At 42.6% G+C, this 16,315-nt stretch overlaps 1 protein-coding gene across 1 annotated transcript in view; it reads left to right on the plus strand.

The window, feature by feature from the left end:
- The window catches only part of LOC137885351 (alpha-1,6-mannosylglycoprotein 6-beta-N-acetylglucosaminyltransferase B-like), a 106,968-nt gene extending 95,895 nt beyond the window's left edge, over positions 1 to 11,073 (plus strand). Inside the window, exons 12-17 of the mRNA XM_068727576.1 lie at positions 1,992 to 2,150; positions 2,384 to 2,530; positions 3,093 to 3,209; positions 6,802 to 6,876; positions 8,746 to 9,029; positions 9,998 to 11,073. Of these exons, the coding sequence (XP_068583677.1) occupies positions 1,992 to 2,150; positions 2,384 to 2,530; positions 3,093 to 3,209; positions 6,802 to 6,876; positions 8,746 to 9,029; positions 9,998 to 10,196 (981 nt within the window). The 3' untranslated portion in view covers positions 10,197 to 11,073. The remainder of the gene's footprint in view (positions 1 to 1,991; positions 2,151 to 2,383; positions 2,531 to 3,092; positions 3,210 to 6,801; positions 6,877 to 8,745; positions 9,030 to 9,997) is intronic.
- Positions 11,074 to 16,315: the final 5,242 nt, after the last annotated feature.

Genomic DNA, 16,315 nt, shown 5'->3' on the forward strand with positions numbered 1-16,315 from the left:
ATACAATTTTACTAATTTGGCGGCTGGCTACCTAGCTAGCTACCTTGCTAATTCCACCCTGCTTTCATGCTACACTGGTTAGCATTATAAATAATGAGCCCAACTGTGGGCTGGTGGACAGTGAGTGAGTGTACATTTTGAGATAAACTCGTATTTTCTTTAGCCATTATAAAAAACAAGCCAACTAAACTTGCTAGCCAGCATATAATTAACATGCTGAGAGAATTATTCCGCCTCCACCTACGTTCCGCCAACAAAAATACTTCATCATGTTTACTAACAGAGAAGAGGTATAAAAGCTTCCTTTTTATCATCGTACCCTTTCGTGCAAAAAGAACTCAACATGTTAATTATTTTTTTATTACATTTCAAGAAATGAGGTGAGGGATTAAAACCAGCACAGCAGAACATACTTATTAGACCTAATTCAATGCAAGTGGAGAGATTTAGCTTGGACACACACGGAGATAGCTGCAAGTGCAGTGCATGGAATCTGCACTCCTCCACACCCGTGTTTCTCCTTCTGCTAATTCATGTTGTCTGCTGCACTTACCGCTTGAACTAATCTCCTAATTGGCTGAGAAAATCCTCACAGAGGAAGCTATCGATCGCTACAGCCTCCAATTAGGTCTGCGGGGGGGGGGGGGACACCAGAGTACAGGGATACAGTAAGCTGCTCAACACCAGGCAGCCGAGTCAATACTCTGGCCCAGGGTCACGCTCCATTTACATGATTCAGTTTTGTTTGTTAACTGATTAGCTGGTTGGTCTTCTAATCATCGTGCTCAACCTTGACTTTCTACTAATAATAAGTAGAGATGAATGCAGAGCTATGAGGAAGTGCAAGTAATGCCTGTATCGCACCTCTGACACCCACACAATCCCTAGCTCAATGATTTTGCAAAGGAGATACCTATCTGCTGAACCCTGCACTGAGTTCAATGACATTTTCCTTTTTTTTCTTTTAGTAAATAGCCTGTCGATTTCACAAATTATATTCAGATATTCAGGGTCAAGCATGTGCAGGGAAGACTCTCACTAGTTAAATGAATAAGCAGGCTCCAACCATCCAATGTGTATCCACTGTGTCCAAAGGTGTCTTTAAAATGAATAGTAGCAGTAGTAGTAGTTGCAGTAATAGAGAGTGGATAAGACAGAAGTTTTTTTCATTTATGTGAGTGTTTATCATTCACAGCCTGCAACTGTTAGTTTCTCCTCTGTATCTCTCTCTGAAGTTTATATCAGTAGGAATTGTGTTCTGGTTGGACTGTCACACAAAGACACACACACACACTCAGTAGATGGAACAAGGACATCTAAATACAAACATGCTGAAAAAGTTGAGTAAGCCACATCCACACACAGTTAGGCCAATGTTTTCTTTAGGACTATGTTGGTTGTCAGAGCATTTTGCGGCACGGAAAAGAGATTTGATCGCCGTCTCAATGCGCAGCGTGGGAAATCATGTAGTATTTGTTCCCGTCTGACAGAAACAGAAGAAGAAACAGATAAATTGTCAATAAGTACAACTAAATGATGAGTTTGGCGGCTGTGGTTTAACCTGCTGAGATTTCCCCCAGATCTGTTGTTTCCCAAGTGAAAAGGGAGGAAAATAAAGCGTTTTGGTGTTTTCCTGTTTCCTGTAAAAATGACCTGAAAACGCTATTGTAGACACAATTTGTGTTGATATTTAAAAGGTGAAAGGTAATTTTGTTTTGTTTTAAAGAAGTATTCACACGCATGCAGTCTTAGATTTTTAGACAAACATGGATGTAGTGTAGAAACAAAGTCTGACAGCTACGCACACAGACAGCTCACACAAACATCAGAGACGTAACAAACGCAGCACACTGTACTTGGACACAGATTCTTTAATCATATGCCTCTATCTGCTGTTCTGTTCTGACACACTCTTTTCCATACGCCTTCCTCTCTTGACCCTTCGCCCTCAATCTCACCAACCAACCCATCTCTTTCCCCTCCTCCTCCAGCAGGGTAAGGAAGGTTTCCTGCAGATTCTCCACAGATACATGGAGGTCCACGGCACAGTGTACTATGAGACCCAGAGACCTCCGGAGGTCCCGGCCTTCGTGAAGAACCACGGCCTGCTGCCTCAGCATGAGCTGCAGCAACTGCTGCGCAAGGCCAAGGCAAGAAAGCGAGGAAAATATTCCCTCCATACTTACATTCTCACTGCTGGTGTCATAGAGTGCACACAGACTCTTCATCTGCAGCATCACTTCTGTCTTTTACAGTACGCTCACGTTTATCCAGATACTGATTATGATATACACACTTAATACCACATTACGATACTGATTTAAAGACAGTTTGAAGCATAATTATCATAATTACAAAATAACATCCCTGATTTTTCTTCTAGCTCTTCATTGGCTTTGGCTTCCCCTACGAAGGCCCTGCGCCTCTGGAAGCAATAGCCAATGGCTGCATCTTCCTGCAGCCCAAGTTCCACCCGCCTCACAGCTCACTCAATCATGAGTTTTTCAGGGGCAAGCCCACATCTAGAGAGGTAAGCTCATTATGTCCATTATTCCCCCACCATTAGTCACTGATGAGGATATTTTGGCCGCTGCTGTTTCCATTGCCAGCCAAGTTGCCAAGTAACTTTATTCATCAGTAGATCTTTAAAAAGAACTGGCACATACTGTAGGTGCGGACAGCGCATGTTAGCGCCTGTTAAGAGGCTGGAACAAAGTGTTCCTGCTACAACTCAATCATGTTGCTATTAATGAAAATGCACAACACTGTGGAGGAATTCTTGCAATATTTTTTTCTTGCATTCTTTATAGCCCTGAGAAGAATATCATAAAAAAAGGTTCACATAGTTGATATGCTGCTTTGCTCTGAATGTCTCAAACACATAAGATATTTGTATTTGTCAAATGAGACTGGCATTTAATACCATTAAATACCCAAAATAAAAAGACTTTATAATACATTACAGCACATCATTACTGTTAGGAAAAGTTAAGAATAAGCAAGATGATCCAACTCCCCTCAATTACCCTGTTAAGACGATCATTTTAGACACACAGAGCTCTTACTGTAGGCCCTTCATGTGTTTTCTGTAGGTGTCCTCCCAGCACCCGTATGCAGAGCAGTACATCGGCAAACCTCACGTCATGACAGTGGACTACAACAACTCCCTGGAGTTCGACTCTGCCATCAGGGAAATCATGAGGACCAAGGTACTCTTCTTAACCCGCTGCTTTCTGTAAGGATAGAAAATGAGACGTGTCGGTTGAGCTTTCAGTTGGCTCTGATGGCAGCGAAGCTGTCAGGCAATGACTTTAAATTGAAACTGAAATGCCTTTTCTATCCATTCAGCTTCTCCTGAAGTCAAATCAGTCATCTGCATCATAGATATGAAGAGTTGTTCTGCGCTGACACCTCATGAAATCCTCCTGATTGATTTGAATATTAATGCTGGTAGCTAGCTGGAATTGTGTCAATCAGTTCTCTGATGTGAATCAATTCGGCATGAAACAAGCAAAAAAACTATAAAATACAATTTTGCAACATCAAATAACAAACCACTCTATTATTTTACTCGGTGAGGTTAGATTTGTAGATGTCCTTGTTCTGTTTTCTAGTTTTCGTTTGCCTTTACCATCAGTGAGCTGTGATGAAGTTACAATAAAGTACTGGACCTCTTGTCGGCGCTGTAGGCGTTTTATTAAACTTGACAAACGGAACTGTAGCTTTGCCACCGTGGCGCTTTCCAAAACTATGCCAGTGTGTAGGTAGCAGTCTAATACTGCAGAGAGCTGAACTTTTCCATGCAGGACATGTGGGCTGAAAGAGAAAGTGAGGATGGTAGGAACTGCCAAGTGTGGGAGAGAGGTTAATTAGGGAGTCAACCAGGGAGATTAAATCTTTCTGGAAAGCACGACAAAGGGGGAGAAAATGAGAAAAGAATAGAGAGAGAGAGAGAACGAGGGATGAACTTACAGACAGAGAAACAGAGAGATTGAGAGGGAGTCTGAGACCCAGATCGACTAAACGTCTGAATGGTCTCGAAAACCTTTCTGCTCTCATTAAAATGAAAGACACACAAAATATGAACCTGTCATATTTCAAAATAAGTATGTTTAGAAGAGTTAAGATTTCAGGTGCATCAAGAGCATGAAATCAACACTTTGAATAAGGTATTAAGCAGTGGATCACGATTCTGCACATGGCTTTTAATGTTCAGAGAAAGCATCGTCTCAGGCGGTGTGTCCATGCATGGATACTGGAAACAAAGTGCTTTGTGTCATTACAAACACACAACTTAAAAGATATATGGCTTTGAGTAATATGGCTTTGGCATATATTTCCATTTCAGCCATCTAGCTAATTCTTGTCGTTGTCAGGAGGATCATGCGATGGGTCGCGTATGTGTGTGTGAGTGAGTGTGCACCTCTGTGTCTGTCCACGGCTAATCTCGCATTCTTCTGCATCAAACTGCATAATATTTTGGATGGCCAGTTACAGCTCCATGGTCAAAGACCTTTCGAGGTCTCGAGACACAGTTATTCTGTGCCTTTTTATTGGGCATCAACCTTGCTTATTGTCGAAAAAAATTTATCAACCTAACTAAACACTTCAAGTCGCAGTTACGCCTGTAAAACAGAGTTTAGACGAACATCCGCACAGAGCCGGTGCAGACATAAATTAAAATGAGAGCATATCTTTTGTGTGAGACGTGTGAGTGAAAAAACATGTCTGATACGGGGGTTCTAGACAATTTTGGGTTGTGTTCGTTCAGTCAAACAGCTGTGGTTGTTGCAGTCACACCTGGTGGAGATCTGCACTCTACAGAGTGCACCTTTCTAGTTTCATATTGTAGTTCGAAAAATCCTCATTAATGCTCCAACAAAGCATCAATTTAAACTGCTCGAAGGGCACTGAAGGGATCATGTGCAGTATGAAGACCACTGTCTTCATGGTCTGTTAAAAGGCTCTGTACTAGGGTGTGCCTTTAGCAGATTAGAGGAAGTGTGCATGGAGATGAGAGGAAAGGTAATGTGTGCATGCTTGCATCTCATCTGTGTTGTCAGACAAGATACAGCACAGCAGCCTCGGCTGACTGCTCCGTCTCCGTCTGCACTGTCAGACCACTGAGAGAGAGCTGATGGACCCCTTCACCCTTCACTGGAGGCACAATGCCCTAGCAAACACACACACACACACACACACACACACACACACACACACACACACACAGACAAATAATATTATTCTCCTTGCATTTATAACCACATTTGGAGAGACACTGAAGTTGCACAGATCAGGCATATCAACACACAGAGCCATTGACTTCAAGACACACACTCAAACAGTCACGCTGTGTGTGTGTGTGTGTGTGTGTGTGTGTGTGTGTGTGTGTGTGTGTGTGTGTGTGTGTGTGTGTGTGTGTGTGTGTGTGTGTGTGTGTGTGTGTGTGGCCGAGGCTCATGTTCAGTCATGCAGGACAAAGCAATCTCTGGCTCGCTGACAAGTCCTCATGTTCCAATAAATCCTTTCTTCATCTCATTCATTGTGTTTTTTCTTTCTCTCTCATCCGTGGTTTCATTATTCCCATTTCCTTCATGTGTTCCTCCTTTCCGACCTTCAGTCTTTCTCCCTCCATCCGGTTGAGAGACCGTTGCACCATCTTTGGCCAAATTATGGTTTCAATGTTTTATGCTGTAGTTGATTAGACTGATACCTTCTGTGATAGAAGATGAAAACGACGTGTAAAAAGTTTTGGTTTTGAGGAAACATGATATAGAATTCTTCTTCAGGCTGCTGCTGTAAATGAGAACATGCTCTGAGTCACCTTGCCTGGTTAAGTAAATTTGTGACAGAAAGACAAGAAGGAAGTCTGTTACAGTAGATTGTTAGAGTTTCTGTCCCTCCTGTGCAAATGTTTACTTTCTGCTCCGGCTTACAAAGTAAATTAACATGAGGCTTTGATCAGATTTGCAGTGTGCGGAACTTTTTTTAAATTGCATCATCCCTGCATACTCGCTTCTCAGTGGTTTTCTCTTGAAATGGACCAAGTCTGATTTCACACATGGTTGAACATCATGACTGCTTAGATTTTAGATTGGAAATGCAATTTGGTGAGTCGTGTATCATTTACAGAGGCATAAAGACAAGCCGCTTCGATCTCTGATGGTAGCGTTTAAACGTGGAGAAAAGTCTCTCCATTTGTTACACTTTTGTAACAACTTCCTTTAAGTCAATCATGGAGCTTTGATTGATATTTGTATGGAGTGTGGCTGATTTCTAATTAGGATATCAACAATATAAAGCACTTCTATTACATCAGCTAATTGAATTTGTATTAATCCAAACACTGCCGATGGAGCTATTTTACATTCGTCCAGCATTTATGTCAGTTTGTTAGCGTGAACTGGTATTAGCGAGAACACACAAAAGAATATATATATATATATATATATACAGTATATATATATATATACAGTATATATATATATATATATATATATATATATATATATATTCCTTATTTACAGCTCATCACTAATTAGGACAATCAAAAGTATTCTTTTAGTTATACAGCCAGCACATCATAGCAGGGGATGATCTATTGGTATGCAAATGATGCTTAATGAGTTTCCAAGCAGCCCTCGCAGAAATCTGACAATAGAAACATTCATCCGCTGAAATGAACAAAGAGGAGAGACAACTTATTACAATTATTGTGAACAATAAAATGACAGCAACAAAAAGTACCTTTTGCGATGTGCAAATTGTGGAAATATTAATGGGTTTCTTTGTCATTTTCAGGTTGAGCCATATCTGCCTTATGAGTACACCTGTGAGGGGATGCTGGAGAGAGTACATGCCTACATACAGAATCAGGTGAGGTTCAGTCCACGTCGAGACAAATGTACAAAGAGCGCTGAAACACACACACACATGCAGAGATCCTCTCTTTTACACGCTGGTTCTCCCTCTCTCTCATACATACACTCTTTTCACCAGCTCTCAAACTCCCCACTCTGCTCAATATTTCATCAATGTGTGCATTCAACACCCAGAACGTCGTGTATGTCTGCTTCAGAGTGTGTGTGTGTGTGTGTGTGTGTGTGTGTGTGTGTGTGTGTGTGTGTGTGTGTGTGTGTGTAGGTGTGTGTGTGCGCGCATGTGTGTGTCATTATCTCTGTACTCTACGTATGTAGACTTGTGATTAATCTACATGGTAACTCTCATTACAAACCACATATCTGCCCTCCAGCTCTAAAGCAGAAGGTCTCCTGACACTAATGAGGAGGGATGAGTAAGGAGAAAGAGCAAACGTGTGGGCATGGGGATGATGGAGGATTGGGATGAAAGAACGATTTTTTTTTTAAATTTATAATCCCACCCTTGATGTCAGACAAACTGCAGAGGTGTCTCTCAACAACCTTCGTCTGCTCTTGACTGGCAGCTGGTTTGGATACAGAAACCGCTACTGCAGCATTTACACTGTTGAAAGAGGAACAGGGGAAACTGATTAATCAAGATTGACCATAAAGACCACTGCTTCCAGTTGGTCAACCTTATTACTTATAACAACAATGATACACTAGCATGCTCTAGCAGCTAAGGCTGGTTTCAATTAGCACCTTCTGTTAGTTTGCCTCAAACCTTCTTGGATGTTTTTACATGTTTTTTTTTATTATTATTCACTGTGTAACTCAGTACCGTACAACTCTTTGAATTGTTTAAAGGCGCCATATAAATCAACTTTCCTTGCGATGCTTTTCCATGTCGTAGTAGCTTCAGCACCCGTCGTTGTTTCCACTGGAAACACGGTGTCAGCTGTGCCTCTGACGTTCAAGTAGCAGCAGCACAGAGCGAGAGGGCAGTTGCTGCTCTAGTGAATTGACACTCGCTGCCAAATCAATTGATTGATTAAATTGCCACCACAGCTTGTTGTGTGATCTTGGCAATCCCAGGAACCAAACAAAGAAAAAGGAAAGCATCACTGTTATCTGAGTCCCCTGAGTTATGTCTAGCTTACACCCCCAACCCTGCAGTGAACAAATATATTCAAAGTTGTGTTGGAGTAACATCAGCTTTGATCTTTGATCAAACGGTTTGGGCCAGTGCACATTGTATGATATCAGTTATCTTAACTTGCTATGTTAATTAAATGTTATTCCCTACATTTTAAGTTACAACCTGCTCTACTACGATTACAGGATCCTGCAGCATATGATACAGGATATTGGTTGTATTCGACGCAGCCAGAGGCTGTGACGGTGGAAATCACCGGGCGACAAACACACCAGTAACTGCTCGCTGTCTGACAAGACCTTTACTGTTAAAGGATAGATTCACATATTTTTCCAAAGTCTCTTAAAACAATAATTCGGTGTCCGTATACATTGAAACAGTTTCTACTTGCTGTGATGGTTCCTCCTGTTCATAAAGAGATCCCCGCTAACTAAAGAGATTTTTAATGTGATGGGTGCAAAAATACAAAGACTAAGCTGTAGCTAATATGATGTTTCAGAAGAGTCAGTCTGGCTTTTTTGTTCCCTTACCGTTTCCTTGCTAAACCGTGGCAGAGGGAGGATCAAATATGGACAAGAGGAATGTTTAAAGCAGAAAAAAACTGTTCAATGTGAACCAAAATGTGTACCATTCCTTTAATTTGCTGTCTACTGAGCTGCCTCACCATTCTGCCTATAAACAAAATAACATGATTGCACAAATGGAGGTTACTACATCTTTCCCCTCCAGGACTTCTGTGCCCTCGAGGCTCCCTTCATTCCAGCCAACCTCTCCCGACAGGGGTCTGCTGCTGGCAGCAGGATTACAGGACCCCTGTTTGTGCCGCTGCCCAATTCCACAGCCCTTGGCTGGGCGTCCAATGTGACGGCGCCCCCCGCCTGGCCTCCTCTCAGCTCCCTCAGGCTGCTCGTATCTCAAGAGGGCCAGTCCTGCGTGGAGGCGTGCCAGTCGGATGGTTTCATCTGTGAGCCCGCTCACTTCCGCTTCATCAACAACAAGGAGGCCCTGCGAGGGTAAGTCAGCCCAAAGTCCATCTGAGCCGAAAGCTGCATCCGTACACACTTTTCGATATAGTGACAAGTCCTGAGTTGCAGTCTTTGGACTCCTGTGTCTGGTGTATTCACTCTCTCAGCTTTTCCTGAAGAACATCTTATGTCATCAAAACACTGTCAGTCATGTCTACATGGAATATGAATAGGAATTGGAAAACAAACAAGCAATTTCTGAAATTTTTTTCATCTTTTAGCACAAAAATCAAAATCCCCTCAAAGAAAATTGACAGCTCTGTATCTAAAAGACTCCTGGTGGTTACAATTCATCCACACAAATGTATAACATCTAAACTTGTATCTTGTATTAGTTGACACTGAGAACAGGTGGGGGGCAAATCTCACCAGGTACTTATTTAGTTTATTGGACCAGCTCCAGGCAGCTGAACCAGAAACTTAAGTTTCTGGAGCTCTGAGACTGAAAGCCTGCTGGTGTTTGAGTCTCTCCTCTAAAACACCCCTCCACTTTCAGCTCCGGCTCTTATTCTCTGCTCTTTTCATCCTCCAAGAGTCTTTTGTGTTTACTTCTCGGTCTCGGTTTATAGTGCCGCTCTCCGTTTGTTTCTCTTCTGTTACTCCTCCTCAAAGCTCAAGTCTGTTCTCTGACAGAAGTTATCTTCCTCACACTGACACCTCATACTTGCCTCGCAGTTTTATCCAACTTCCTTGTCACTTTTCCACAAAATTTCGTCGTTCTCTTTTTAAATCGGCATCTGAAGTGTGATGAAAGCCAAGAAATTTCTCTTGTTTCCCGTCTTCCCTTCCATGTGTTTTGAGGTTACGCCAATTCCACTTTCCTGTTACTTGTCTCAAATAAAAAAATAACTTTTGTTACGTCTTATAAGTTATCCTTTCAAGAACACGGCAGAACTTAAATCCGGTGAACTGTTATTTTAGGGCGTATGCAGACCTTCTTTTGTTTCACCCCTCAGGTTGGAGGTGCAGTGCGAGGTGGTAGACTCCGAGATCAACCACATCCTCCCAGCCTTCTCGGTGGTGCGGCGGGAGTGCAGCCTCCAGCGGGAACCCCTCCTCTTCAGCTGTGCAGGATACTCCCCCAAATACAGACGCCTTTGCCCGTGCAGGGACTTCCGACGCGGCCAGGTGGCGCTGTGCAGAGACTGTCTATAATGACGGGACAGGTGAAGGACAGACACAAAAGAATTTGATTCCGATTGGCGGGAGGGTTTTGAGGGGGAGGGACACCGGACGGCACCCGTAGGCTGGAACGGGTGACAAATGATGATGGTGCAGAGAGGCAGCTTCCCCCCCAGAAAAACAGTAAATGTAGGATAGTGAGGAACAGGCATGCATGGATTTGAAGAGCTAAAAGCAGGCCGGAATAGCTGCCAGGTTGTAAGTGAGGACTTTGGTTGTTATAACAGCTGTTGTACTGTAACTTGCTGGAGTTAAAAAAGCAGTAAGACTTAATTGAACAGGGCTCCAATGATGAGCAGGTGTCACTACAACCAGAGGAAGAGGCTGGCTTACCAACGGCAACTAACCTTCGACTACAGGATCAGAGTTAATACAAGAGGTTTACTGGTGATATAATACACAACATTTCATCTTTTGGAGCTGCGTCCCACCAAAAATTAGGTGTTTAAGTTGGAAAGTATGTACTTGAAGAGGCTTGTGACTGCAGAAAAACTCAATATTGGGACTATTGTGTCATTCCATGACAGAGTCTTCAAATACGTTGGCTTGGAGAAGGCAACCTCGGGTCAATATCCAATCTCCTCTCTGCACTTGGACAAAGGATGATGGACAACCAGGTTATCTCCCTCGCTTTTACTCTCGTCCTCCAATGATGGACAGAGTAATTTATCAGACTGAACCAAAAGTCTGAGGCAGCATCGGTCAATGCAATCATCTCTTGTCGCAAAAAGGAAAGAAGGAGGAGGAGGAGGAGGAGGATAGAGTACAAAAATAAAGAGTGCAAGATTATTTTTCAATAAATAAGCCTTTAGAGCTCTCAAACTGGATTTTTAAAGAGTCTTTCAGGCTTTATTATGGAGAAAAATGAAATGAAAATAAAAACTCTGAACAGATCAAAGTGTTGAGGTGGGTTTTATGTTGCGTCTGGTCTTCACTCGGGCCCTTCATATCTTGTGTTTCTTCTGTTCTTGCTTCTACACCCATCTGTTACAATCCTCCATCCACATTCATCTGCATTACCATCAATCCAACTGGAGGGAGAAACGTTTTTCTCACACAGAGGCGACAGCCGGCACAGGTCGAAGCTGTGACAGGGTGAGGAATCAGATTTCAGATTTTCCTGATAGGCAACAATATGTGTTTACTTTTAACTTTTGTTTATACTCTGGAGGCTGTCCGTCGGCATTCTGGGAAACATAGGGAATCACTTGTAAAGCTATTAAGGCAGGTTTAGAGAAATTGTTGGCACCAAGAACACAGCTAAAAGAGAGTGAATATTGGACTTACCCGCAGCATGCTGTTTAGATTATAAAAGAGCGATATTCCAGATGACAAACACCTGGTAGCATCTCAGGCATGTTAGCTTTAATCCCTCCACACCATATTTTCGCACAGACTAGAGTTTCCCTGAGACATTCACTGGGGCTGCAGTGACCACACGTCCTTTGTCCAGGTCAGTCCTAATTAATGGCTCTATGTCAAGGTGTCCCAAATGTTTGACATCTCTGTCCTCCTTTTCACCACATGTTCCAACAACCTCCAGCTACGCTGTATTCTTCCATGTGCAAAGAGAAAACTTTTATTCTTTTGAAACTTTGTCAGCTAATTATCTTTGCCAGGAGAATCATGCATTCACTCGAGTGAGCGAGTGGGTGTGCACCTCCGTGTCTGTCCGCGGCTAGTCTCGCATTCTTTTGCAGCAAACTGTCAAATATTTTTGGGTGGTCAGTTATGGTTGCATGCTCAAGGACTTCTCATGGTTGCAGTGATTCACATTTTGTCAAAATACCTTTTATTGCCAGTTGTATACTGCCATTGACTGCCTGCTGACTCCTCACTCACTACTCTCAACCGGCCGGTAGGAGCTGCTAATGAAGAAAACATTCTCTACCTCAGCCGCTGCTTTACGGCCAGAAGCACGGTTATTCAGTGCAGTAGATCTTCACTCTACTGACTGCACCTCTTTTGTTTTGATTTGATTTATTTGGAGCCGGATCGGATTAACCGCAGCATTAATGAAGGCCATCCGTATAATCAATACACAGCTCTTTGATTAACTATTAACTATTAGTGTGTGTATGTGTGTGTTTGTTTTCGTTAGAAAAACAGAGCAGCTCTTGGTCTGGATCCCAGTGAATAAAGAATTAAATGAATGATAAATCACAAATGTGAATGCCAAAGTAGATTCATCAAATCCTCATTGACCTGCACCAGCACGGGGGGGAAAAAGTCACCCTTTTCACCAGCTCACTGTAATTTCAATTTAACACCAGAGGCAATTCAAATTGCGGTGAATACTTTTCATCTCCGCAATTCATCCATCTTCTTGATTGAAATATTTACAATGATCATAAAAAAGCACTTAGGCCCTGTGCAGAAAATCACTTCTTTCTCCCCGTGAACCCGGCACATAAGAGCAGGCTGCAGCCAATAGAAAGGCTCCAATATCAATTCAATGGGCATAATGTGTGATGATGTCACATCATAATTCATTCATTCATTTGGATTAAAAGCTGAGCACATGTTGCATTAGCTATACATTTTGAGTGGAACACAATATCCTTTATTCCTCTCGTGTCACCTTATGGCAATTGTTTTTGAGAAATACGCTGAAGTAGATGAGATGACCATTGTTACCACTCTCACATAATCTCACATAAAAATGTTTGCTTTCAGTACGACACAGCACTTCAACACAGGCCTGCACTGAAGAAGTTAAATGCTTTCCGGGTACCTCTCTGACCTGCACACCTTTACTTTTAACTGCACTATATGAATCTCACGCTACTTCCTGCATTGCAATGGAATTCAATTCCTGATGCAAATTAGCTAAATATGAGTGTAATCCAGAGGAGACCAGGTTTATGGTCTCAGTTTCGCTGTCTTCCGGTAGTGTCTGTGTCTGTCTATCTGCTCCCAAGGTGACTTTCACACTTTTTTCAGCAGCTGTGTATTTCCTGTTTTTGTTGAAGCCCCCCATCACAACACCTCTTGACTCTCTTCCGAATGACAGAGACTGTGTGTGGTGTGTGTGCCGTTTGGGAAGATACGCCGCACAGCTTGAGCCTAAACACTCCTCGAAATGCCTTCAGGCCACGATTCATTTTGAGTGAATGCTCCATCCAGACAGAAATATATAAACCGAACCAGTAAAGCAAAAGAAACAAATAGAGCACAGACAACAAGTCATAAGTGGATTTAAATGTCAGAGCCAGGCGCTTTATTTGGTACATATGTTTGAAAAACATTGTAAAAACAAAAACAAAAAAATTCTAATTTATTGAAGAGAATTATTATTGTGCCGTCAAGACTCGAAAACCTTAAGAACGTCAACTTCATCATGGTAATATCTACTGCTCAGTCCAAAGAAAAGCTCTGCAGAGAGAATAGCTGATCACTGAAGGAGATGTCTAATCAAGGCTCCTTCACTGAAAACAGCTCATCTGCCTCCTGTTTAAAGGTTCATGCGTGACAAAGACTCTCAGTAAACAATTACTCTGTACATGCAAACTGACAGATATGATTCATCATCAATACATCTGATTTTACAATTTGGTTTTAGTGAAGATGGCTTGGCAGGAAAGAGCAGCGCAGGCTAACGCTGCGAGGACTGACCTGTAGATTTGTAGGAGATATCAGCCTCTCAACAGCCAGTGTGTGTGTGTGTGTGTGTGTGTGTGTGTGTGTGTGTGTGTGTGTGTGTGTGTGTGTGTGTGTGTGTGTGTACATGTCATTATTTTTACTAATTCATTCATGTGTAATCAGATTTTAATGTAGCTGGTGAAGTGTAGAAGGTGGAGGTTACGTAAAGCAGTTTATCCTGAAAACGATTTGAAGTGAAGTAGTCGAAATAAAGTAGTAACAAGTAGTCGAAAAATGGAAATACTCAAGCTAAGTACAACTACCTCAAAGTACAGAACTGAAGAAAATGTGCTGTGTACTTGTGTGTATCTCTCTATCTAAGTCCAGTGTGTCTCTATCTTATTGTTGTTTGTGTCTGTTTTCTGTGTTTCCAGGCTGCGTGGGCGACTGTGTCTACAAAGCAGCATTAATGAGCTTATTATCAGTCCTATTCGGTCCGACGGCTGTTAAGGAATTTAAATCCTAGCATAGTATTTATGCTGTTCAAACAATAATTAATCAGTAAAGGAACAGATTGATGTACACTAATAATTACTGAGCCACAATGCAGATGATGAATGTATAACTCATGGGAAACGTGTTTGTCAGAACCGACAAACGCGTGGACGTGTGGCCATGGTAGCGTGGACGCACTCCATCTTGTATTTGTGTTTAATGTGTCATTTCTCTAAGGGCCCTCAGTGGTCCAATTTGCCCACAAAAACTGTTGGCTCGACAGTTTTGCCAATGTTCACTTGTCTTTACCTCGGCGCACTGGGTTCAGCCTATATGAGTGCTTCTGTGTACATTTGTGAGTGTTTTTCGTTTACATGTGCAACGCATAATCATCACGTATGCTCCCGCTGTGTCGAGGTCTGGAAGTAAGCGGAGGCTTTTTGGTGCATGTGCGCGTTTCTAAGTGCAAAGCTCAACCTGCGGATGTGAAGACAAACGCTCATCTCTTTTGGCTGCTTCCTCACGTTTCCTGGCACAGCTCTTTAATGAAGCCGACTTCCTTTTGAAGTGGAAGTGGAGGAGGAGGAGGAGGAGGAGGAGGAGGAGGAGGAGGAGGAGGATGCATCCAGAGCCTTCAGTCATGTGGTCAGATCTCCGCTGGGCTTTTCACATCAAGGTGGAGTTGGAGCCCGTTTCCTGTTTGCCTCAGATGTGTTGCTTTCTTAGTGTGTTTCTCTCTCTTTCACTGGAAAGAAACCTCCCCGTATGTGCCAGTACTGAAGATTAGCAGGGTTCAAACTAAGGAGAGCATTGTGATAGTGTGTGTTATATAATAGCATAATATCAATTGAGAACAATAGGAAGAACTAAATGTGTAATGTACGTGTGTATGAATCTCCAAATCAGGTAAGACGGAGGTGTGATTCATCTTCGTTTGGAGTAAAATACCTCCGGGGGAATGGGAGATAGGTGGGGAGAAAAAAAGAAAAGGGAAGAGGAAGGATGGAGGAGGTGATGAGGTATGAGGCAATTAGAATTGGAAAGAGGGGTGGGGGACGAAAGGAAATAAGATGTAAAGGGAGGCGAGGAAACGAGGGAAATAGAAGAAGGACAGAGGAGAGGTGGAGATGGGAGCCACAAGAGGTCGACGGCATCCTCTTTAATAATGCATAGGTAATTGGCAGACTCCTCTTGAGCGCCGACGTGAGCCTGAATAAATAAAGTTGTGTGTAAATAAAAGAGACGCTCAATAAGGGACGCAAATCAATGAGAGATGCCCCAAGTGAGCGAACCCCCCCCCCTCCCCCCTCCTCTTTCTCCAGCCCCTCTCTCTTTCTTTATTTATTTCCTTCAGTATTAAATGAGAAGCCAGGCTATTTGTGGCTCAAAGCAGAGTGGAACAATAACCTGTGCAGATAACACCTTAGGAGCTGTGTGTGTGCGTGTGTGTGTGTGTGTGCGTGTGTGCGTGTGTGTGTGTGTGTGTGCGTGCGTGCGTGCGTGCGTGCGTGCGTGCGTGTGTGTGCATGCACACTTATTTGCATGCATGTCTTCCATCTTTGTTCTCTTACCCACCCTCTCCTCTCTAACCACGTTTCCTCCTCACCTATGTAAACTTCCTTCAACTCTTCCTCCATCGTTCCCTCCAACTTCTTTCGTGGCTGGTGAAGTTCGGCAGGCAAAAAAAAAAAAGGATCTGTTGTAATGAGGGAGAGAGAGACCAAGAGAGAGAGACTGAGGAAGAGAAAAAGAGAGAGGCCTGTTTAAAATGTTCCTTTAAAGCCACAATGTGCCGAATTAAAACGTGTAGTTTTCACACAGAATTCGGTACAAACATAATTGTCACCTAGAATTTCATGCTACTCAAGGCATAGGTGGTTTCACATAACTTCAGAAACCACCGCTGTGACCAAGTAGCTATTACATTTTGTCGAGTTGAATTTTAGTTTTTTTCTTTTGAGAATTTAAATAACCAACATGACATCCTTCACAATATATAACTTTTAATATTGTCT

The sequence above is a fragment of the Cebidichthys violaceus genome, unplaced genomic scaffold (genome assembly GCF_023349555.1).
Source record: "Cebidichthys violaceus isolate CVI_PGR_0920_01 unplaced genomic scaffold, fCebVio1.0.p SCAF_4, whole genome shotgun sequence".
Lineage (NCBI taxonomy): Eukaryota > Metazoa > Chordata > Actinopteri > Perciformes > Stichaeidae > Cebidichthys > Cebidichthys violaceus.